The sequence below is a fragment of the Sceloporus occidentalis genome, unplaced genomic scaffold (genome assembly GCF_023333645.1).
Source record: "Sceloporus occidentalis isolate IW3139 unplaced genomic scaffold, rSceOcc1.0.p SCAF_3, whole genome shotgun sequence".
In the NCBI taxonomy this organism is placed as follows: domain Eukaryota; kingdom Metazoa; phylum Chordata; class Lepidosauria; order Squamata; family Phrynosomatidae; genus Sceloporus; species Sceloporus occidentalis.
In genome coordinates, this window is record NW_028316983.1 from 43,418,080 (window position 1) to 43,443,845 (window position 25,766).

The window sequence follows — 25,766 nt, forward strand, 5'->3', positions numbered from 1 at the left end:
CTTGACGTCCCTGTACTGGAAGGAGAGCTCAGCCCCATTGTAAAGACTGCCCACTAATAAGGAAAGACGTTAGGGATAAACATACTGCATAACGCGAGAGATAGTGTGATGGAGTGGTTTGAGTGTTGGACTAGGACTCTGTGAAACCAGGATTTGAATCTCTGCTCAGCCATGGAGCACACTGGGGTGACCTGGGTCAGGTCACATTATCTTGTGCTTTGAAGAAGGTAGTGGCAAAACCCCTTGGAAGAAATGTTTAAAAAAAACCTAGGAGAGGATTGCTGTAAGTCAAAGTTGTAAGCACATAAATTCCATATGGCAGTAACATAAACGGTGCTAGTTCAGTGCATGTAGTAGAACAACCAGATAAACTTGAGTGCCAAGTGTTGCAAAAGAATGAACATAGCCTTAAACCTAACTGGGAACAACAATTTGTCTGAAATATTACCAAGCACCAGCTTGTTATGGTTTTAGGCATTTGGCAGAATTTTGGTCATTTAGTAAATCCCCCGCGCTCCAGTCTATGAATAGGTTAAAGCTTTTTTATGTTTGATCAGTTGATCGTAATAAATCTATATATATTTACTCATGACCATCACTATGATTGGTAGGATGGCAATGTATTGCTGTGTTTTAAATGATGATAGTATCTTGATGGTTATTTAATTTTTTAGATTGTTTTCTTGTATGTATATTCTGCATTGTTCATTGCCTTCAATAGATTAATTCATCTTTTTTTTTGAAGGTTTAGAAATATGAAAATATTTACATTGGAGCTATAAAGTAAGGTAGTAGAAGGGATGCAGGGGCTTAGTGGTTAAGATGCTGACTGGAAGATCAGATGGTTGGCAGTTCAAGACCCAAGTGCTGCATGAGCGGGTGAGCTCCTGTCACTAGTCCCAGCTTCTTTCTGCCAAAGTAGCAGTTTGAAAGCACGCAAATGCAAGTAGATAAATGGGTACCACTTCAGTGGGAAGGTAACAGCATTCAGTGCAGTCATGCTGGCCACATGACCACCAGAGCAGTCCTCAGACAACGCTGGCTCTTCAGCTTAGTAACAGACATGACCACCACCTCCTACAGTTGGTCACGACTAGACATTCATGTCAAAGGAGAACCCTTACCTTTACCTTTCTAGTACTAGAATACTACAGTGGTCCCTTCACATTGGCTAGGATTAGGGCTGAAGGACACCTATGAATGTGGAAAAACCACAAATAAAAAATCACTATTCTTTTTACCTGAGAGACCTCTCCAGGAATCTCCTCCAATGAAACTGTATGGTCAACATCTGCCAGAGGTTGATCATGGAATCTTGCAGGAGGACCTAAAAATGCCTAGAGAAGTGTTTTCTCTGGGAACATCTAGGTTCTCCAGCACAACTCTATGCTCAACTTCTGGCAGAGTTGCGCTGGAGGACCTAGATATTCCTAGAGAGAACATATTAATCCAAACTGCAAATAATCAAATCTGCAAAGGTAAAAGCCACATATGTGGAGGACCACCTGTAGTGTCATGCAACAAATTAGCACCAGCAGTTAGGATCTTTTAACATTCCCTGAAAAACTGATTTACACAAGTGAAATAGCAGCACTGTTTAATGGTGATGGGCAATCTCAGCCACCTGCTTTTTGTATGTGCTCACTGTTAGCAGAAGCCACCCAGCAGGTACTTGCTGTCAGAGATCAGTTCCATAGAGCCACCTGCACACTTAGTTCCAAAGAAAATTCCCTGCACCCATAGCATAGCTGATTTTTCTGGTCATTCCTTCCAAAGTGCATTGACTCCAAGGACTTCATCAGAGCTGAATTGGAGTCAACATCTGGAGAGAGATATTCAACTTCCTTCTTCTTATTGCCAGTGCAGCTGTCACTAGGGCAGTGCAGGGGTGGGGGAGGTGACACCTCTGCTCCTCAAACACCTACCTTTTAGTAGAAATGAGATGTGGCATTCATCTGCTTCCCTTATAATGCTTTAAGAGATGGTGGGAGTGGGTCGAAGCTCAGTGGGAGGAGAAAGGAGAGGCCCTAGAATTTTTTAAATTAAAATTTCAAAATTTAATTTAAAAATTGAAATTCAAATTTTAATTCTTTTAAAACATCACATTTTAACCAAATCTTTAATCTGTATATGTAAATACATTTAAGTTGTGTGTATGCTATTGTAATTTGAAGGTATAATTTTAAGTTTGCTAGGTTCTACATAATGTAATCTGAATGTATAATTTTAATTTTCCTAGTTGTTTATGTCACAACTATTAGCATTACATTCAGTGGTATATGGGAATTATGATCTATGTGTACCATTAGTGCAAAAAAAAGCGTTACTAAGGATTCTGTATGGTGTGAAATGGGAGGTCAATGGTGTGTGTGTGACACCATGAGTTACCACACCAGGTGACACCAACCCTAGTGACGCCACTGGCTGTCACCATTTTTTCTCCTCTCCTCCTGTCACTATCGTCAGTGTACACCTTAGCACATCACCACCACCTCCTTCTCCTCCTGTTTATATATGGGTGTCCTGAAAACTGCCACCTTCTTATTCTCCTCCTCCTCTTGCCTGCGTTTGTGACTTTCTGCTCTACTGGCATTAAGCAGGATCTTGGCCCATCTTACCAGAAAACACCATGAACAAATGAGATACATTGCATCAAGACATAGGAGGATATTATTTGATATAAATATTAATTACGAGCAAGTATGGTGTATTTATTTCTTAGGATTTATTCAGATATACAACAAGGACAAAAGCCTCACCTGGTTTAAGAATTGTTTCACTGATAACAACTTGAAGTTTTAGATATGTTCTTTTCAAACTAATATTAAAATGGAGGCAAGAGATGAGAGGCTGTATAAATGATACTACAGCCCATTATCAGTTTCTAAACACTAGCTTTAGTTTTGCTTGAACCAGGCAAGGGATGTCATATTGAGGAGGGAGCAAGCTTGTTTTCCGCTGCTCCAGAGAACAGGACCCAGAGCAATGGATGCAAGCTCCAGGAAAAGAGATTCCACCTCAACATTAGGAGGAACTTCCTGACAGTCAGGGCTGTTCGACAGTGGAACAAACTCTCTCAGACAACTTAAATGTATTTACATATACAGAGTAAAGATTTGGTTAAAATGTGATCTTTTAAAAGAAGTACTGATAACACAGCGCCCCGTGTCTCCGGATGATCTCTCCCAGTGGTTTCATGTAAATGTTAAATAGCATGGGAGACAGAATGGCTCCTTGAGGGACACCAGATGTAAGTGCCCTCTTATCGGAGCACACATCTCCCAGCTGCACCATTTGGAACCTGCCCGAGAGGTAGGAACGGAACCACTGGAGCGCAATGCCCCCAATTCCTAACTCTCTTAGGCGTTCCAGAAGGATACCATGGTCGATGGTATCGAAAGCCGCTGAGATGTCCAAGAGCACTAACAGGGACATGCTACCCCTGTCCATGCCCAGACGGAGATCATCGACCAAGGCGACCATGGCAGTCTCAACTCCATAGCCCGCCCGGAACCCAGTTTGAAATGGGTCTAGATAATCAGTATCATCCAAGATCAATTGAAGCTGGAGTGCAACCACCCTCTCGATCACCTTTCCCAAAAATGGCAATAGCGAAACGGGCCAATAATTACTATGCATCAGGGGGTCAAGGGAGGGCTTTTTGATCAGCGGTTTCACTACGGCCAATTTCAAGCTGGTTGGAAATTGCCCATCCCTGAGTGATGTATTAATAATTTGGTGTAACAAGGTGGTTACACCCACACACCCCTGAGCCGCCAGCCATGAGGGACAGGGATCAAGAGAGCAGGTTGTCTTCCTTATGCTTCTAAGGATCTTGTCCACATCCTCGGTACTTACAGACTCAAAATGATCCAGTACAATAGAGTCCATGGAAGCTCTGGAGGCCTCGACACCGGATTCTGACCCAGTAATGGCGTCGAGATCAGCCTTTATCCGAGAGGTTTTATCCGCGAAGAAGTTGTTAAATTGGTCACAGCAGGCCTTGGATGGTTCCAAAATAGGGTTCAGAGAGGAGGGAAGCTGCGTAAGTTCCCTCACTACTCTGAACAGCTCTGCTGGACGCGACTCCGCGGACGCGATACGCGCAGCATAGAACGAATTCTTTGTTGCGTCTATCGCCCCTCCATAGTCATCTAAAAGAGAGGCTAGGAGTGCCTTGTCGGCTAAGTCCTGATGTCTCCGCCATTTGCGCTCTAGTCGTCGCAGGACCCGCTTCCTTGCCCGGAGACCTTCATTATACCAGGGCTGTTTTTTGGAAGCAGGCCTGAGAGGACGCTTGAGAGCAATACTGTGTATAGCCTTGGAGAGATCAGTGTCCCAGATGGTAGTCAGGGCATCAACAGAATCGCCATCACATCCAACCATATACCCCTCTAGGGCTTCTTGGAACCTTTTGGGTTCCATCAGCCTTCGAGGGTGGACCATTCTAGTAGGTCCGCCACCCCCGGGAGGGATCTAGGTAGATGCCTTGATTTTTGCCTCCACCAGGAAATGGTCCATCCATGACAGGGTGGAAATGTTAGTTACTTCCGCCCACGGACTTTCCATATCCGTACTAAAGACCATATCGAGTGTATTACCCGCAGGATGCGTCGGCCCCATGACCAGTTGAGACAGGCCCATGGCAGTCATGGAATCCATGAACTCCCGAGCCGTACCGGATGGATTATGGCTGGCCACAAGGGGGATGTTGAGGTCCCCCAGGACAAGAAGCCTGGGGGACTCCAACACCAGCTCCGAGACCAGCTGTGTCAGCTCGGCCAGGGAATCTGTTAGCGCACGGGGTGGCCGGTAGACCAACAGAATCCCCAGACTGTCTCTGGCCTTTAGGGTCAGGTAAATACACTTGATAAAAGAGGTTTGTCAGACATGGTTCCTGGTTAGAGGAAGGGTGTTCTTATAGATCAAGGCAACTCCTCTCCCCCGCCCACCTAACCTGGACTGGTCCTTAACTGAGAACCCGGCAGGGAGGGCCTGTGCCCACACAGCTTCACCTCCAGGCCCAAGCCAGGTCGCTGTTCTTATCCTCCAACAGATCATATATAATGTGGGACTTGTTCTTCACAAACCTGGCATTGTACAGGAACAGAGACAGGGTTTGTGGTATGGGTGGATTGACCCTCAGGCCTCTTTGGTTAGGAAGGTGGAAGGAAGGCGAGATAGATATTACACATCAATTTCGTCTTCCCCTGTAACGCTTCTCCATCTTCCTACCACCATACCTCCCTTGCCCCACACTACTCCAATAGAAGCCCCGCTCGTACCTACCATCACCTTCCCCTCCAGCCATAACATGCCCCTTATCCATAACCCTCTCCCTCCTTTACCGTACAAGACAGCAGTGGAAGAGTTACACAATAGCTCTCCACTGCTGCAACCCTAGCAAGGAGCACACCTCTCATACCGCCCTCCCTCCCCACCGGGACTGTGCAAATGCGCAACTGCGCAACTGTGAGGATGGCAAAGTCCGAAGGCGGCTTCCCTGAGCTGGTGCGCAGTTGCACAGGTCTTCAGCCAAGCCCAGGGTGCCACCCGGCAAACACACAGCAGCTCCCGCAGCAGCAGCAACAGTCCTTTGGGAGGCAGACGGAGGCGGGACGGGGGAGGAGACCAGACAGGCTGGCTTTTGAGCACGCCACTGCCACCAGCACGCCCCTCTCCCCGCCTTCCCCAGGTGTTCCTAGTCCCCCCGCAGTCCTGGCTCGCTTGCTGGAGCCCTAGATGGCAAAGTCCAAAGGCGGCTTCCCTGAGCTGGTGCGCAGTTGCGCAGGTCTTCAGCCAAGCCCAGGGAGCCACCCAGCAAACACACAGCAGCTCCAGCAGCAGCAACAACAGTCCTTTGGGAGGCAGACGGAGGCGGGACGGGGGAGGAGACCAGACAGGCTGGCTTTTGAGCACGCCACTGCCACCAGCACGCCCCTCTCCCCGCCTTCCCCAGGTTTTCCTAGTCCCCCCGCAGTCCTGGCTCGCTTGCTGGAGCCCTAGATGGCAAAGTCCGAAGGCGGCTTCCCTGAGCTGGTGCGCAGTTGCGCAGGTCTTCAGCCAAGCCCAGGGAGCCACCCAGCAAACACACAGCAGCTCCAGCAGCAGCAGCAACAGTCCTTTGGGAGGCAGACGGAGGCAGGACGGGGGAGGAGACCAGACAGGCTGGCTTTTGAGCACGCCGCTGCCACCGGCACGCCCCTCTCCCCGCCTTCCCCAGGTTTTCCTAGTCCCCCCGCAGTCCTGGCTCGCTTGCTGGAGCCCTAGATGGCAAAGTCCAAAGGCGGCTTCCCTGAGCTGGTGCGCAGTTGCGCAGGTCTTCTGCCAAGCCCAGGGAGCCGCCCGGCAAACACACAGCAGCTCCAGCAGCAGCAGCAGCAGGCACAGGCACAAACATAGAAGCCTCAGCTTGGCTTGGAGCTGGCTGGTGGTAATGCAGCAGGGCAGAAGAAGCCTCAGAGGCCTTGCCCCGCCCCCTGTCCAAGTTCCTTGCCTCAGCTGCTGCCCAGATGGTAAAGGCACAGGCACAAACACAGAAGCCTCAGCTTGGCTTGGAGCTGAGGCTTCTGTGTAGATTCGATTATGCCTGGCCTTTATTTAAAATACTCTTATAGTACCTTTGAGATTGAGTGAAAGAAGTTGTAATCTTAGATTTTGTCAAATTATAATTATTAATCAGATACATGGAGTGAACTGGTGCCTGTGCATCATTCCATGTATCTGAGGAAGGGAGTAAGACCCAAAACACACTGAGATGGCTTCCACTGTCCTGGCTCAATGTTAGGGAATCCTGGGAACTAGGTTTTTTGAGACATGTAGCCTTCACTATCAGAGAGCTCTGGTGCCACAACAAACTACAAGATTCCCTAGTATTGAGTCAGGGCAGTTGAAGCAGTCTCAAACTGGATTATTTCTGTAGTGTGTTTTGGACCTAAATCTACAAAAGCTAATGCTACAACTTTTTTCACTCAGTCTCAAAGGTTATACGATACCTTTGCATACTGATATTCCAGACTAACATGGCTATGCCTCTGAATACTCTTTATAGATTGGGCCTAGAATAGAATCATAGAATCATAGAGTTGGAAAAGACCACAAGGGCCATCCAGTCCAACCCCCTGCCATACAGGAAATCTCAATCAAAGCATCCCCGACATTTCTCTGTGTCTCCGACTGATGCAGTGACCAGGGATGGCATCGCTCCTCTTGATGCTTGTCTGGACTCAGTAATGGGCTGGATGAGGGAAAACAGACTCAGACTGAATCCAGAGAAAACAGAAGTACTTGCGATAGGTTCCCCAGGTCCACCTGTCCTAGACGGGGTCACACTTCCCCTGAAGGACTCTGTTCGCAGTCTGGGGGTGCTCCTGGACTCATCGCTTCACCTTACATCTCAGGTGGATGCGATGGTCAGGAGTACCTGTTATCAGCTTCAGTTGATACGCCAGCTGCGACCCTACCTGGGCCGGGGGGACCTTGAAACATTGGTACACGCTCTGGTAACCTCTCGTTTGGATTTCTGCAATGCGCTTTACATGGGGCAACCCTTGTACCAAACCCGGAAGCTTCAACTGGTCCAGAATATGGCAGCAAGGCTGGTCACTGGATCTTCCAGGGCCAGCCATATAACACCGGTACTTAAAGATCTACATTGGCTGCCTGTTCGCTTCCGGGCACAATACAAGGTGTTGGTTATCACCTATAAAGCCCTAAATGGCTTGGGCCCAGGGTACTTAGAGGACCGCCTCTCTCCATATAATCTGCCCTGCACTCTCAGATTGGGTGATAAACATCTCCTAAGAGTTCCAGATGCTAGATGAGCCATCACTACACAAAGGGCCTTTTCCACTTCGGCCCCTAAGCTCTGGAACTCGATCCCCGATGAGCTCCGCTCGACCCCCTCCCTAGCCCAATTTAAAAAAGGGCTGAAAACGTATCTTTTCAAACAGGCATACCCCCAATAGCCCTGTTGTGATCCCTCTCCCCCTCACCGTTGTTACAATTGCTGCTAGCTTGGAATTGTTATTGTTGTTGTTTTATATAATGTAATTGTAAATTTCTGACAATGTTTTTATTGTAAATTGTATGTTGTTGGATTGCAAAATCCACCATTGTAACCCGCCGTGATCTCTGGAAAGGCGGGCTAGAAATAAAGCTTTTATTATTTATTATTATTACCAACCACTGTAGAAGGTGTTAATAACAAGCAATGCAACTGTGTACTTCTCCTAGTAGTGTGAATTTTCCCACCAGTCTTGCCTAAACCCAGGCTTTAAAATTATCTTCAAATCTGACGCAATGTCAGTCGTAACTGATAGACAAACCTGATGTGAATGCTTAAACCCAGTGTAGGGATGATAATTGGAATATTCATTAAAGAGGGGAGCAAAAGGAAGTAAAGGACCACTATGTCCCGTGCCTGATTTCAGTTCCATTAGAGATGGGCCAATATTACAGTTGCACCACTCCTTGGTCCCAAACACTGGGTATCGAAAATATCAGAATGTCAGAAGTGCAAGAAGAGAGATATAGAGCCCACAGTATTTTAAAACAAGTGTCTTTTGTTGCTGCATAAAATTTCAGAGTAAGAAAATGTTCTGGAAACATTCTTTTAGTAAATTGTGATAGAGGAGAGTTTTTATTTAACTACTGTGGTGAACAAGGTAAAACCTGGAAAACAACAGAGAATCCATTCTAGACAGCGGTATAGCAAACTAAATCCTGTATTGGATGTGAAAGTTACATTAACTTTCAGACTTTTGTCACATTTTGAAAGAGTAAAGAGATTTAAAATGGCATACATTTTTGTAGATTAGAATCCCTTTCATTTGAGTTCCTGAGTATAAAGGGGAAGCATAGCAAATGCTTGTCATATGTCCTATTAGTTTTCTGTCTTGTTCGTCACACCTCCACTGTTGGCATTCCTTTGTCCCACTAGCCTTTGCTCTTTTAGTCAGAAGATATAAACTTAACTCCTTCTTTGGAGGTTTTTAAACAGAGGCTAGATGGTCATCTGTTGGGAGTGCTTTGTGTGTTCCTGCACAGCAGGGGGTTGGAATGGATGGCTCTTGTGGTCTCTTACAACTCTGATTCTATGAACTCCTCCACTACCTTGGTTCTTACACCAAACAACACTGATTCCCAGTGTTAGCTGAAGACAGTTTGCCTTCTTTCAAATAGTTACTGATCAAGCAAGTACAGATGAACTTCACCCTGCTTCCAAATATTATCAGTCATCTAAGATCTATAAAAGTGAATAACACGCAATACTTTTACTAGCACACTTGCTTAAATAATTAGGGACTTGGAAAACAAAATATATCAATTCTGTGACATTTCTTTGCTTGCTTGCCAAGTAACTAGGACAAGGATTTTATACAAGGCATATCTAGGCTCCCCAGGACTGGAAAGAAATTAGTCTGAAAATGCAATTGTTTGGATGCTGTAAAAATGTAATGTTTGAAAACATGGAGCATAAAATATAGTGTGAGAAACTGCTGCAGTTCAACATTTCTGAAGACAGTAGTGCTGAATTTTGTAACATAACCAAGGGTTTATTCCACAATATAAACTGCAACATTTGATACAAGCTACCAAAAAGAAGAAAAAGCCAAAATACAGCTGTGGCTGTTACTTTACAGAGCTTTCCTGTCTTCTACACCACTAGTCCATCAGTGACACTAGAATCTAAACATTTGCTTTCTGTACATCAACCAATGCTAGAAGCACCAACACGCTGTTCAGAATTATAAATCCAGTCACTGAAATCAGACACAGAAGTTATTGCTCAGATAAATAAACCTAGTCTACAAAATCAAAGGGGGGATCTAAAGTTTTCAAAAATTTTCAAGAGAATAAACAGGGATTTCTTCAAAAAGAGGAAATAAAGGGAGTTTTAGTGCAGTGTTTTGCACCTAAACAGAGTTGATTAAGTGTGCTGGTAAATTTCAAAGAGGTAATTTAATGCTATACATGAAAAGGTGCATGTTTGATGCCTTCCAACTGGCGAAAACCCCTGGCTGAGCAGTCAGCATTTCAAATCTCAATAACCACAAACAGCTTAAAGGATAAAAATACAAAAGTGTCAAATTGTTCTAAGTTCTGAAAAATGATCCCATGAGGATAGAAGTAGCACCATTTCCAACTTGGCTCTAAAACCAGCCCAGTGGCTTTGTGGAGAAAAAAAATTCATCATTTTCTGTTGCAGAGTTCTGAATGCTTATCAGGCATTCTGTTTACGATAAGGAAAGTCCTTTCCAGTACAGCTTGCACAAATATAGTCTTCTTTTTCAGCCATTTCTGGAGAAACACCCACACATACTTGATGGAACCACTGGTTGCAGCAGCCATCACATTGTACCCAATCCACCTAGATGGGAAAAAGCAGACAAGTCTTCAGAGGAAAAACACATACCTATTTCTAATTGTTCTTAAGTACTACTTCTATATAACCATATACCCAGCTGTGTCCAAATCTGGACACCATACTCAAAAGAAGGATGTAGACAGCAGTGGAACAGTTTCAGAGGAGGACAACAAAGACAATGGCATGGGGTGGGGAATCTTATAATTTCTACTTCACTTGTTAACGTATTGTAGCAAAAACAAAGTCTCTTGTGTCATTTTTAACTAAAAATCAATTACAATGTCAAGTCATTGTATTTCATTTGATGCATAAAATCCAATTCTCAGTTGCTAGCTATATATTCAATGGTATGGAGGAGATGGTAGAAATTGGCCTCCAACAGAAGGCAAAAAATACAGTTAAAGAATAGAAGACTGGACTTGCTCATTCCAGAGGTCTTTACACCAAACATGTTAAGTTTAGTCTTAATTAGAGATAAATGGGGTGGGAGAGATGAACAGAGTGGGTATGACATCATTTTCTAATATCCAAACAGCTGTTGTGAACGTGTGTGTGTGTGTGTGTGTGTTTGGGTGTCTTCAAGTTGCCTGTTGATTTATGGCAACCTCATGAATTTCACAGCATTTTTTTAGGCAAGAAATATTCAGATTTACTTTTGCCAGTTCCTTCCTCTGGAATATAGCAAAGCACCTGGAACTCACTGGTCTCCCATCCAAGAACCAGGGCTGACCCTGCTTCACTTCCCAAATCAGAAAGGATCTGGTGCCTAGTTATCCTCTGTTGCCCCAAAGAGCTTTAGACACAGAAAGGCAGGCTTTAATACAATGCTTGGCGAAGATGTGCAAATGTAAGAGCAACCACCGAATGGAATGGTGGACTTTTCCTTTTTCAAATAGAATCTGGACTGTTATTCAACTAAGATGCTCTAGCTCAGGGTATTTGACATTAAGCATACATGGGGTTGGATTAGATAGCTGACAAATCCACTCCAATTTTATGATTTTACTTTACTATGCATTTTATCATAATTCTATTCCTACATCTCTAAAGAGGTTTTCCTCAACTTACTTCATCACCTTCAGGCTGCAGGCAGTTGACAGCTGGACAAATTGCATCCTCATCTTCAGATTCTTCTTGTTCAGAGAAGGACATATCTGAAAGAAGCAACTGACTTTCACCAGAACACTGAATGTCAAACAGCCTTTCTCTTTCCAGTTTGCTGGTATTCAGTTCCCTCAAATGAGTCAATTTCAGTTTTTTCTTGTTGGGAGTTATTTTCCTGACTCTTGTTCTCATTTCACTGCAGAAATTGCCTCTCTCAAACCGCCTCTTCAATTTCTTTTCCGTAGAGCAAATTCCATCTCTCTTCCCTCGACAATCATTCTGTGAGAAACATATATTAAAATAAGACCATTGAATACTGTATAGCCAGCTCTTATACTTCAGTTTCCTATGCAGTTACTTGTTCGTGCACTGAGAAGTACATTACACCATAAGGCCAAGATCAAGCAGTGTTTTTAGTATCATGTCAACTTAATTAGGAATTTATCCCCATTCTCTTTCTACTTCTTTCTCCCTAGCATCAAAAACATTGTTTGCCTGCCTGCCAGAGCAGAATTTTAAGGTCCACAGAGGACCTTACGGTCTCTTCCAACTCTGATTCTATGAGAGCTCCAAAGGGACAGAGAAGGTTGACAGCCATTTTGGCAAAAGTGGTATAGTGCACTGATAGATCATGGTCTAATGCTTCCAATGCTAAGATAATCACAGAAGCGTACATTATATTGTTTGTGCATTTTTAGAGCTACATAATAAAGAAAATATCTTTTTATAAAGGGCTTGTGAATCAGATTTGATAAAAACAGTTTTACCTCAAAAGTTAAAAAAAACTTTAAAGAGGCTTGGCCAAACAAACATGAGAATATACAGGCTGACCATTAGATCACGTAGCTGTGTGCACATTTCCCTAGACAGTCTGCTGCAAAGAATTTACCCACCATTTTGCAGACAAAATCACTCAAATTTGTTCTGATTTAGGTGCCAGAGTTGATGTGGTTCCAGTGGGTATAACCTTTGCCCCTTGCTTCTTCAGTGCCAATTGACACTTTACAAACTGGCTTATTAGACAGATGGGTGGGAGGATGATTGAGTGGGTAAAGGAAGTGATTGATGCTTTACAATGGCTTATAACAAGGCGGGGGGGGGGCTAATAGACCTGTGATAAGACCGCTTCTGAAAAAACCTTTCCATAATAGGCCAGTCTCCAACCTTCCTTTTTTGCAAGGTAATAGGTTATGGGGAAAAGACAGCTTTAGTTGTCATGGTGGATGACCTCCACAGGGAACTAGTCAGGGGGAGTGTGTCCCTGTTTGTTCTGCTGGATATCTTTGTGGTTTTCAATACCATCAATCATGGTATCGCCTCTCTGGAATGTGGCTTGGAGGTACTGCTGTACATTGGCTCTTTCTTTCTTGGAGGGGTACTCTTAGAAGGTGGTCCTGAGAGATTCCTGTTTGCCTCCTTTGTCACTGGTTGCTGTGGAGTCTCTCTGGGTTCAGTATTATCCCCTATGCTATTTAACATCTACATGAAACAGCTGGGTGAGGTTGTCCAGGAATCTGATCAGTCAGGTGTCACCAGTATGCTGATGATATCCAGCTCTATTACTCTTTTCCACCTAATTCCAAGGAAGCTGTTCCTATGCTAAACCAACGCCTGGCAACTATAAAGGACTGGAGGAGGGCAAACAAACTGAAGCTGAATCTAGACAAGACACTGGTGTTCCTGGTCAGTGGAGTCTCCTTCCTTGGAGGTCTTTCAGCAGAGGCTAGATGGCCATCTGCTGGGGATGCTTTGATTTGGATTTCCTGCATGGCAGGGGGTTGGACTGGATGGCCCTTGCGGTCTCTTCCAACTCTATGATTCTATGAAAAGACAGATTTGGGAATAGGGATTCATCCTGTGTTAGATGGGGTTACACTTTTCCTGAAAACACACGCTCACAGTTTGGGGTACTCTGGATTCAGCTCTGGGCCTGGAGGCCCAGATTTCAGCAGTGACCAGTAGTGTTTTTGCAGTTAAAAAAAAGCTAGTGCACCACCTGCACCATTCCTGAAGAAGTCAGATCTGAACACTGTGGTACATGCCTGAGATACAAAACACACTGCAGAAATAATCCAGTTTGAGACTTCTTTGACTGCTCTTGCTCAATGCTAGGGAATACTGGGAATAGTAGTTTGTTGTAGCACCAGATCTCTCTGACAGATAAGGTTAAATGTCTGACAAAACTACAGTTCCCAGAATTCCTTAGCATTGAACCAGAGCAGTTAAAGTGGTCTCCAACTCGATTATTTCTGCAGTGTGTTTTGTACTTTGGTTATGTTACTGTAATGCTCTCTACATGAGGTTGCCTTTGAAAAGGCAACTTAAGCTGGCCCAGAGCTGCAGTCAAGCTGTTAAGTGAGGATGGCTACAGGGAGCACACAACTCCCATGTTGCAACAACTCCATTGCTTACCAGTCTGGCCCCAAATCTAGGTTTTGATCTATGAATCCCTATACAGCTTGGATTTAAGTTATTTGAAGGATGCTATCCTCTTTTATGAGGCCACAAAAATTCTAAGATAAACTGAAGAGGTCTTTTCCTCTATCCCACCACCCTCTCAGGCTCGTTTAATGGGAATGAGGGCAGGTCAAAACTTTTCTGTGTCATCAGGCTTTTACAAACTAGGGTTGGGTTTTTAATGCTGGGCAGTTCTGTTTGTAAGACTGGTATAGAAACTTTTAATATATTTTAATATTTTTCATTTTTAGTGTTTTAACTTCATAAATTGTGTAATTGTTTTTTAAATCTTATATTTATACTTTTAATTAGTATTGTTTTAAATATGGTGTTAGCTGCCCTGAGTCCCATTACTGGGCAAAAGGTAGGATAAAAATGAAGAAAAGCAAGATTCCCTTGGTAGGAGTATAGGGTGGATGACCATAACAGTAAAGCTCTCATACCTAGATGTTGCAGAAAGGTAAATCAGGGAAAATTTAGTACAAAATAGAAAAATTAAATAACAAATATTCCTTATTCTTTGTGTTTAATTTTCCAAACAATCCCATCTACATTCTTAAAGTTTTAGCAAGAAATATCCAATGTTTTTCATTTTTACTATATACGTGCATTTTAAAAAAAATACAGTCCTTAATTTATTGCAGAACAAAACAAAACAAAAACTTGTTGCTCTGCTTTAACAATTTTAAGGCCTGAGTTTCAGGATGATTGGGATTTTAAAAAAATCGTTTTTATTGGTAAGTGAGCAGACTAGTTTCTTCATAAGGTTTTCAAGGTATAAGGCATACAGAAGTGGTTCACCAGTATTGTCTTCTGTGTAGTATTAAAAAGAGCCAGTTGAAGTTTCACTGCTGTTGCCTTGACTAGTTAAAAAAAAAAACCCACACACACACAGCGAGACTAGTTACTTGTGTATATGTATCTGCAAGGCTTTATTCACTCTCTTTCCTTCTTTCCTTCCCTTCCTTTGTTTTTAAAAAAATCAGCATTCCCTAAATTCAAATGTCAGAGATTGTATATAGTTGGGAAGCTTTCACACATGAACCATTTGAATAAGAAAAGGGATATTCAGTAAAATTTTCTTTTGAAATGCACTACCCTAGTACCAATGCTCACTTTTTCATTTGCTGGTCCCACTGGTGATCTTTGCTCTGTCTTTGAAACAGGGCTCTGTTTTGTGAATAAGATCTCGTACAGCTCTTGTATTTCTGGTAATGAGACTTGTAGTAACTGTGCTTCCATCATCAGTTCATTCAGCTCTGCACTTATGGCTACAATGAAAAAAAACCAAGAATTTTAAATTCTCCAGTGATGACATTGCACAGCTTTAGAAAATTTGGGGTCATTCATACTCCAGTGTGGAAACCAGTTATTCCAGGGTCATTCACACCGGCACCAAGTTTCCTCACTGGATTCCTTAGTGCTTCTTTTTTAAAGAACCACAATGATCCACAGTATCAGATCGATTTGGATCGCACAGCCACCATTCAGGAAATGGAGGTGCCTCCATTTTGATCCAGAACGGCGGTGAATGGGAACTTCAAATCGGATTTAAATGCCACTGAGAGATTCACTGCCTTAAAACATAGTGGGAACTGTGAATTGATTTTGAATCGATTCACAGATGTGCAAAAAAACTAAGTGTGACTGACCGACCCCCTTTTATTTACAAAAGATGTCAAATAAAGAAAAATATATAGTTTAAATCTTTCTTGAACTTCATAAAGAAGTAATAGTTTTATAATCTATGATTTCATACCCCTCAACAATAATAAGTAAATAAATGTTGGCGCATTACAGACCGCCTGAAAGCAGTGGTCTGCCACTGCCACCGCTGCCATTAGCGGCACCGAGGAGCTCCAGTGGCCAAACCGCAAGGCTCCCTGGCACCTCAAAAAAGAAGCGCCAAAATGGCGCTTCTTGTTGCGGCACGCTAATGACGCCGCAAGGCGCCAATGGTGCACTTGTGGCATCATTAGCGATGTGCGGACACTAAGCGTCTGCTATGTCAAGATGGTGGTGCCTGTGTAGAACGGGCGCCATCATTTTGTACATCCCCAGGACGTACTAGGGTTAGGGACGTGCGTAAAGCACGCCCTTTCCTAACCCTAGTACGTCCTGGGGACGTACTTTACGCCCGTGCCTTCAAATGGACCCTAATTTATGGAGACTCTATCCTTGGCAAGATTTATTCAGAGGAGGTTTGCCATTTCTCTCTCCTTAGGCTAAGAGAGTATGACTTGTCGAAGCTCCTTAAGTAAACTATCCTTACCATGAAGGGGGATGCAGTTTTGTCCCGTAGAAAAAGGAGAGTGTAAATGCATGGGTCTGTTATTCCAGTCGTGAGGCAAAGAGAAGGATGTAGCACCAATTGTCTGTGAAACCTAATAAAAGAAAAGTGGTCAAACACAATTTTTTGTTCAATATACTGTGAATGTGACTGATCATGATATCAAAATGCAATTATAATTAGCCAATAGTTAGAATGGTCAACCTCATATTTTTGGTTAAGAAAGTTTTATTAAGTTTCACTATATTTTCCCCAAAGATGCATGCATACAAATTCAAAACAATAACAGGATGTTTTTCACATAAGCAGACAAAGCATTACCAAAGCTAAAGAAGAGAATTGAAAAAGGACAAACCAATCATCTTAATTTCTACCCAAGCTACTCTGATGGAAAACAAATTAATTATAGAGCAGCACATGAGAGTAGTGGGTCCCTGGTGTGGTGGCAGGGGGTAGGTAAACACTCCTTCCCTGTGCTGGCCCAGGGACCGGGTTAAGATTGGATCAGGACAGCATGGGCTTGGCCGGTGCTATCCTGGCCTGTCTGCTCAGCCCAAGTCTGAAGATGACAGCAAAGAAACTCTGAATGATTAAAACAAAGCAGACAGAATATGAAGGGTGCCAAAACAAGCTCGTGAAAATGGGTAAATGGGAAGAGAAGTTGCAAAAGAGAGCTAATGTAAGCAAGTGTCAAATAATACAATGTGAGCCAAAACCTCCTAACCGAAAGTTCACTAGTTGACATAATTTGCCTGTGCTTTAGGAAAACAATTTTAACAATGTTAAGTGGCTGAATAACAGAAAGCTTTAGAGCTGCACCAAGAAAGCAAATTCCCTGTCAGAATAGCCTTCTCAGAACAGTATTTCAAACTATTCCCTACCCTTGGCCTAAATGAATTATAGAATACAATTGTAGAACAATAGAATCCTAGAGATAGAAAAGACCATAAGGGCCATCCAATCCAATCCCCTGCCATGCAGGAACTCACAATCAAAGTATAGAATCATAGAATCGTAGAGTTGGAAGAGACCACTAGGGCCATCCAGTCCAACCCCCTGCCATGCAGGAAATCCAATTCAAAGCATCCCTGACAGATGGCCATCCAGCCTCTGTTTAAAGACCTCCAAGGAAGGAGACTCTATCACCCTCCGAGGGAGTGCATTCCACTGTCGAACAGCCCTTACTGTCAGGAAGTTCCTCCTAATGTTGAGGTGGAATCTCTTTTCCTGAAGCTTGAATCCATTGTTCAGGATCCTAGTCTCTGGAGCAGCAGAAAACAAGCTTGCTCCATCCTCCATATGACATCCCTTCAAATATTTAAACAAGGCTGTCATATCACCTCTTAACCTTCTCTTCGCAAGTCTAAATATAACCAGCTCCCTAAGCCATGGTTTCCAGAACCTTCACCATTTGGGTCACCCTCCTCTGGACATGATCCAGCTTCTCAACATCCTTCCAGGTGAGGCATGACTAAAGCAGAATAGAGTAGTACTGTCACTTCCCTTGATGTAGACACTATACTCGATGCAACCTAGAATTGCATTAGTTTTCTTAACTGCCGCATCACATTGCTGACTCATGTTCAACTTGTGATCTACTAGGACTCCTAGATCCCTTTCATATATACTGTTGTCAAGCCAAGTATCCCCCATCCTATATCTTTGCATTTTATTTTTTTCTGCCTAAGTGCAGTACCTTACATTTTTCTGTGTTGAATATCATTTCGTTAGCTTTTGCCCAGCTTTCCAGTTTATTCAGGTCATTCTGAATGTTGATCCTATCCTCTGGAGTATTAGCTGCTACTCCTAATTTGGTGTCATGTGCAAATTCGATAAGCATGTCCTCTATTCTTTCATCCAAGTCATTGATAAAGATGTTGAATACCGCAGGGCCCAAGATAAAACCCCGTGGCACCCCACTGGTCACTTCTCTCCAAGATGTAGAGGAGCCATTGCTGATCACCTTTTGGTTCAGCCAGTCAATCAATTACAAATCCACCTAACGGTTGCATTGTTTCACTCACATTCTACTAGTTTGTTTGCAAGAATATTGTGGGGGACTTTGCCAAAGGCCTTACCGAAATCAAAATATGCTGTATCCACAGCATTCCCTTTGTCTACCGAGCTGGTAATTTTCTCAAACTGAGAGATCAGATTAGTCTGGCATGACTTCTTTCTCAGAAACTTCTGTTGACTTTTTGTCATTATGGCATTTTCTTCTAGGCCCCATTCCCACTGGGCAAAAAAAGCGGCTTATTTCACTGTGATTCTGACTTGGATTCTGACTCAAATCTGACCCATTGTTCCCATTAAAAATGAGTGCAAACAGACCCGGGTTTTTTTTTTACCCCTGTTTTAGTTCCCATTGGTTTTTACCCTGTGGTAATTTGAAGCGGGTTATTTTGCTCCCTGTTCCCATTGCCCTTCTGGAACCTCTTTTTTTAAAAAGCAGCTATCAATCAAGCACTTAAGCACTTGACGTCACAGCCAATCAGTCGCTTAGGCGCTTTTCCCCTCCGGGAAAGGGAAAAAGGAGCCTCTATTCACCCCAAATCCCTTTGGGTCCCAGGCTCTTTTGTGTCTTCCCATAGTTCCTCTGGGAAAGAGAGAAGAGGAGCCTCTCTTTGCCCCCAATCCCTTGGCATCCAGCCTCTTCTATGTCTCCCCAGATCCCCTGTGGGAAAGAGAGGAACCTCTCTTTGCCCCCAATCCCTTGGTGTCCAGCCTCTTCTGTGTCTCCCCAGACACCCTGTGGGAAAGAGAAGAGCCGCCTCTCTTTGCCCCCAATCCCTTGACGTCCAGCCTCTTCTGTGTCTCCCCTAGACTCCCTCTGGGAAAGAGAGAAGAGGGGGCGATCAAGCAGGCATGTACTGCAAAGCCCATCTGCTGCTCAGGCACTCAGGCAGAGGCAAAAATTAAATAAATAATAATAAGTGTTCAATGGGTCTCCTCACACATCGGTCTATGAATGTGGCGCAGGGGGGAGGTTGCAGGGGGCGTAATGTGTTCACTATGTTTGGATTTCAATGTAGCGCAATTGCCTTACCCTGCTTCCCAATCCACCGGGGGAAAGGCTATGTGAACGGGAGAAAATAGCGCCGGTAATCCAGGAAAGAGAACAAGAGGGTGACACCCCCAGGCCAGCCCCTTGAGCACTGCTCCTCCCATCCCCAAGATCCCGAATCAGACACCCTTTCGTTCCCATTCATTTGCCTCGAATCAGACTCAGGAGGCACAGGAAATCTCGCTAAAAAGCCACTATTTTTTTAACCGGTTTATCAACCAATAATTCAGATTTTTCAGGATAAATCAATTCAGATTCGAATTCCAACGGAAACTATAGCGGAACAATGTGGATCGAATGCGCGCTCAAATGGAAACGATGCACTCATGATTCATGTCCTGATCCGCCTTATAAACTAGTGGGAATGGGCCCCTAAAAGTTCATGGACTCTCTATTTAAAGATCTGATCGAGTCATCATGCATAATTCTGAAGGAACTACATTAGTTGTCTATTTGCCATCAAGCCCAATTCAAGGTAAAGCAGCATGGGCCAAAATACATGAAATAGTAACTTCTTTAATTTCAGCCAAGATCAGAAGAAGTCCTCTTTAGTCCCATCTGTAAGGAAAGTATATTTATCATGTACAAAAGAAATGCTCTTCAATGTAAAGCTCTGAAACAACCTCCTACATGAGGGTATGCTTAGAGCCAATGTTCTACTCTTTTTAACACTAGGTTAAAATATTTTTATTTGCCCAGTCATTTAAAAAATGGTTAAAATTGTTTTCATATATCTTATTTTTAAATAAGTTTTACACAGGGTTTTTTTAATTAAGTAAGTCTCTAGTTCATGACAATCCTATGTAAAATTATATCCCTTTAGGAGACCTAATCCTGACATGCTACTGTAACATAGTCTTTTGACAGAAGATTAGACTTTTAAAAACAAATGCATTCAAAAATAGTATTTTACGTTTGTCACTAATTTGCCACAAGAAACTAATGATGAGTCAGGATCTTTAGCCTCCATGAAGAACACAGCACTCTCATTTGAGTGGTAGATGCTGAAAACCTCTGGAGTATCTATTACCTGTTTCAGAGTAATGATAGGAAATGTGCCGCGGGCACAAGCCCCATTGCTTCTAATGGGGCTTGACTTTACCCGTTTTTTCCCCTTATGCAGGGAGGTCCAGAACGGATCCCCGAGTAAGGGAAGGGCACACTTATACATAATTTTACATAATATTCTCATCCATATAAATTCAGGTTGTAAGGATTCCCAGTTCTTCCCCAAGACAAGTACTCTGTTGGTACAATTAAGACTACTATAAGTACAATTACATGTCTAATAAATACACAAATAAATATATAAACAGGGGTCCTAATTTAGGGGCAGACAGTTGACATTGGAGTAACAGAGTGCTGCTATAATATCTAAGCAGATTGAACAAAGAAAGCAGTGACTATGATTGTGAAATATGAAAAAGATGTATCATCTTGATCAAGAAGTAATATGGGTCTTACCTTACTAGTTTCATGCAATTGGCCAGCCATGGTTTGCCATCTGCTGTACAGTATCCCTGAGCCCATGTTGTCTTGTATAAGCTTTACATTCCCTGAGGATAGCATTTGCTGTGCTCTGTGTTGCCAGTTCACGGTTCTCTCTATCAGATACCGTAAAGCATCTCCCTCTGGCAGTCTCACACGAATACGTTGCAAGGAGGCTAGTAAAGGCAGAATCTTTTCTAAAGGTGGCTTTTCAGATCTATGACAGTGTGGACAAAGCCATACCCGAGGTTCCTGCAGATTGTTGGGAACTGAAATACAGCTGGTATGGAAAACACCTCTGCACAGCTCACACTGTATCATTGGTGCTGCTGGCTCTTTCTGGCAAAGGCAAACTTTGATCTCTATATCTTGTTCATTTGAGAAGAGTTTTTCTTCATTTGCAACTCTCATGCTATGCAGTGCTTCCATTTCCTTTAAACGGGCTTCACCAAGTGTAGCCATCTAGAAGGAAATTGATTAAAACATTCAAATTCCTCAAGAGATAAAGATGTCTGCTCTAACTCTTGCAAGAAAGTGTTTGCTGCCAGAGAAGACCATGATACTTTTTTATACCTACTGTATATATTTTGGTATAGCTCAACCTTGTGTATACATACATTGAGGGTAGGTTTTGGGGCCAAAATTCTGGATTTATATATGACCCATGGATTAGTTAGAGTTAAAACTTAAGGGCATATAACCATGGATGTAAAGGATGCCCTGTTCACTCTTCTTGCGTGTTCCCAGTCCGGCTGCCTCCTTCGGAGGCAACTGGGCTGGGAAGAGGCTTGGAGAGGGAGTGTTCACTCGTCCTGCATCTTCCCAGTCCAGCTGCCCCATCCAGAGGCAACCCAGCTGAGAAGAGGCTTGGGGAGGGAGAATTCACTTTTCTTGTGTCTTCTCAGCCTAGCTGCCCCCTTTGGATGCATCCGGGCTGGGAAGAGCCTTAGGAAGGGAGCGCTCATTCATCTTGTGTCTTCCCAGCCTGGCTGCCCCCCCAGAGGCAACCAGACTGAGAAGAGACTTGTAGAGTGAATAATCGCTCTCCCTGTCAACTTATTATTGTATTGACTCACATATAAGTCGACTCAGGGTTTTGGGGTCAATTTTGTAGTACGGTAGGCCCTTGTTATCCACTGGGGATTGGTTCCAGGACCCCCCGTGGATAACAAAATCCATGGATGCCCAAGTCCCATTAAATATAATGCCACTGTAAAATGGTGCCTCTTACATAAAATGCAAAATCAGGGTTTGCTATTTGAAATTTATACTTTTTTGGAATGTTTTCAAGTCATGGATGTTTGAATCCATTGATTAAAAAAACCCGTGGATAAGGATACATTTTCCCACTTATACATGAGTATATACAGTAAACCCTTTTTTAAAAAATGGCTCATGGTCTGGCATGTAACAAGTGTCAATTAATTTATACATACAGCATTCACAGCTTGACTCCTATTCAAAGAAATTCTATTCCAAACCAGTGGGTTCATCTTCATCCTCATCCTCATGGAGTCTGTGTGTTTAATGAAAACACACAAACAGCTACACTACTCAAAAAAGTATTTTTGGACATAACTGAGAGAATGCCAAAAAAAGAAGATTTTTTTTAAATAAAAAAAACCTAGTTGATTTACTGAACACATTTCTAAACATATTTCTAGATATATACATACCGCAGCAGCAGTTTCCTTACTCTCAGATAAAGCTCTTTCTAAATCACTTAAATTCTCCAGTTTGGTGTTCCTTTTTTTCCCATTCAAAACAGGTTCTTTTAATTTTTTTGTTTTTCTTTTAAACCCCAGTGTGCCAATATCACATCTTGGACACAACACCTGAAAAAAGTAAAAACATTCATAATTCATTCTGACATAACACCAGCATAAACTCATTTAACATCACTTTTTAACAGTTATTACTTTTATTTGAGCATCTACAATATTTTTACAATGTGAAGAATATCAGATTTTTATTAATAATTATTTATACCCAGTAATTATTCTGAGATTATAATGAATGTATGACTGTATTTTTTTTATTCCAAACAAGGATAGCAAAGGGATGACACTACAGCCATCCTCTGTGTGAGACAGGTTCAACATGAAAAGAAAAACCCACTTAAATTAAATGCCTGTAACATGTAAGCACACATGCAAGAAAAATACAGCAAAGGATACAGTACATTTTAGAATGCATTTCTAAAATCTAATAAAAGCAAGCTAATAAATTATTTCACAAGATTAAGTTAAAGGCGCGGGGGGTGTGGGGTTGCTTAGAATCAGTGAATAGATAGGAAGTTGCTTTTACAGAAAATTCCTGTTTATCCATTTGCACATACTGTATTTTGCCACCTTGAGAGAGGCATTCTGCAGCACAATTCTTTCTTTTCATCAACTGTAAATTGCTTTGCAAGTAAGAACAGCATTGAGTATTATGATCACCCACATTATGTCCTTCATTGACTCAGCTGTACATCCTCAGTGATGTCATTTGACTCCCCACATGGCCCTAACCGCCTACCTGGATCACTCTAAGAAAGAAATAAGGAGAGAGTGATGGCAATGAAGCACTGCCTGGAAAAATGCAGCCACACGCTAAGAGCACCAGCAAAATAAAAACAAGAACCCTCTTGGAAGCACAGTATTTGTCCTATAAAAATCACAGTCAAACATTTCACAGAGCCCTAAATCTCCTTTAATTCTGTATTATACTACCTTACACATACCCACCAGCTTTAAGGGAGAGGTGCATTTAATTTAAAAGGCTTACCTCAAGAAGAGAGTAAGAAGAGTTTTCAGTCAAGAAAGTATTGCTTGCGCAAGCTTTCCAAGCTTGAACCTCAGCCACTAATGACTCTAGTCTTGGCAGATATTCCAAATGAACTGGAATAGAGCGACTTCTTGACACAAGTTCCACAAGCATATCTAACACAGGCACACGTCCACCAGCCTAGCAGTGCAGAGATGTTACAAACAAATGCCTTAATAACACCAACACATGATGAAGTTGGAGATAAACCAACAGATAATGAAACACTTTATGCTAGATAGAAATAATAATTTCTCAATTTTAATAATCTATACAACAATGGTTTGTTCCAACTGTGTGTTTAGGCATTAGATGGTATATTCCTTTTTTGTTCATGTTAGTAATATGCTTCACATTTTGCAAAAGAATTTCATTTTACATATGCTAACAGGAGTTTTATACTATTTGTCTCCATAATGACTCATCAGTTGCAATATTGTTACACTTGACATTTTGCTAGGTGTCAAACACTACAGACCCCTCAAAAACTAAGTTGCTGTAAAATGAACCAACAAGTATTCATTAGCAACAAACAGAACTATTTTCTTACCTGCAGGCCCTCTACTTCCTGTAGCCAATCTTTGGCTTTTTTTACAGCATCCTTCAGTGCTACACCATTTGGAAGATAAGCAGGAATTTCCTCTATCTCCTTTACTGCTGCATCAAGACTATTTAATGTTTGGCGAGGTCTTAAAATAAAATATACATGCATAAAATGTAATACTGTATGTAATACTCAAAAACTAATTTAAATTTAACGTCTGCCAAAAATCATGATAAGCATATGGCAAAGAAAATCAATAAGGGCTGTCGTCTGATTAATTTAAAAATACTTGAAATTCCTGTACACAACTCATTTTCTATCAACATCTGAAGATTATTTTCTGTATATAAAAAAGTTTGTCTTTAAAAAAAGAAAAGAAAAGTTCTCAATGACTGAATTTCTAGGTATACCACTTCAGACTATTGGCTGAAGACTCCCATAAGGTAATATTCCTTCACACAAATAGTTCTAGCCTAGTTATTACAATACTGTCAATCACCTGAGCTCCTGCTGAATACTCTTACAGGAAATTTTTAAGAACAATAATAATTCCAGGACTCATCCCAGTGCGCTAATAACAAGAAATGCTATTCACACAGATAAACACTTGACATAGTCACATATATGTCATTGTAAAAATGTATGTTTAGTTTGCAGCAATGACTCTCAGTATCAAATTCCAAGACTTTATTGGATCAAACCAGCCTATGCTTGAAGGGGATGATGGGAATTATAATCAAACATCTGTGAAACCATCTGGTCTTCAAGGTCTTCTGCTGTTGTATGAGTGTGTTATGTACATGGCACACTACACCCAACAGCTATTATAACCATTTCTAGGAAAATGTTGTTTGGTTATTTGATATTCTTAAATAAACCAGCAGAGTACCTCTATATAATTTATGTCTGTTTCTTGTCAATATAGTAGTCTTAGGCAAATTGGTATGCAGTAATGTATTCTTTATGTATTTTTTACGTTTTGCTCAACTGAAGAACCACCTAGTAAATAATTTATCTAGTACAGTATTCTATTCCCACAACAGCCAGATACCTAGAGAAACCCACAAGGAGAACAAGAGCACAAGAACCTTCTCTCACTGTTGGTACCCAATTATATTTTGATTCTTGCTGCCTTTGATGCCAGGCATACAACCATTTGTGACTAATAGCCATTGATAGTGTTATCCTCCAAGGATGTCATACGTGTCTAAGTTGCTGGTCACTGTCACAGCTTGCAGCAGTAGGTTCAACCCTTTATTATGCATTGTATTATGTACTTCCTCACCATTTAGTCTCACTTGATGACCCTGAGTTACAGTATGAGAGAAGATGAAAAACATCTACCTACTTTCTTCAAACCATACATACTTGTGTGGACTTCCATCACATCCCCTCTGACTTGATTTCTGCACAACCAAAAACCCTAAATGTAGTATTCTTTTACAGATATTGGTACAATCCCCTGACAATTTTGATTTCCCTTTATTTCTCTGTCTTTCTTCCCTTAACTTGTGGATAAGTCTTGTCTACGTATGTCTATAAAGCTATGCAAGGGAACATGTATACTTATGCAAATTAAAATTTAATATTATTATTGCCACTATTATGACTACCATTATCACCAATTTTTTTTAAATTACCT

General features: G+C 42.2%; 1 protein-coding gene across 2 annotated transcripts in view; it reads right to left on the bottom strand.

Annotated features, from left to right (window-relative positions):
* Positions 1 to 9,532: 9,532 nt before the first annotated feature.
* Positions 9,533 to 25,766, bottom strand: part of KDM5B (lysine demethylase 5B) — a 76,429-nt gene continuing 60,195 nt past the window's right edge. For both annotated transcript variants that reach the window (XM_089514223.1, XM_089514222.1), the window contains 8 exons: positions 24,131 to 24,269; positions 23,542 to 23,721; positions 22,449 to 22,607; positions 20,749 to 21,234; positions 16,203 to 16,314; positions 15,047 to 15,201; positions 11,438 to 11,752; positions 9,533 to 10,372 (listed from right to left, as the gene is read on the bottom strand). In XM_089514223.1, coding sequence (XP_089370349.1) covers positions 10,226 to 10,372; positions 11,438 to 11,752; positions 15,047 to 15,201; positions 16,203 to 16,314; positions 20,749 to 21,234; positions 22,449 to 22,607; positions 23,542 to 23,721; positions 24,131 to 24,269 — 1,693 coding nt within the window. In that variant the 3' untranslated portion in view covers positions 9,533 to 10,225. The remainder of the gene's footprint in view (positions 10,373 to 11,437; positions 11,753 to 15,046; positions 15,202 to 16,202; positions 16,315 to 20,748; positions 21,235 to 22,448; positions 22,608 to 23,541; positions 23,722 to 24,130; positions 24,270 to 25,766) is intronic.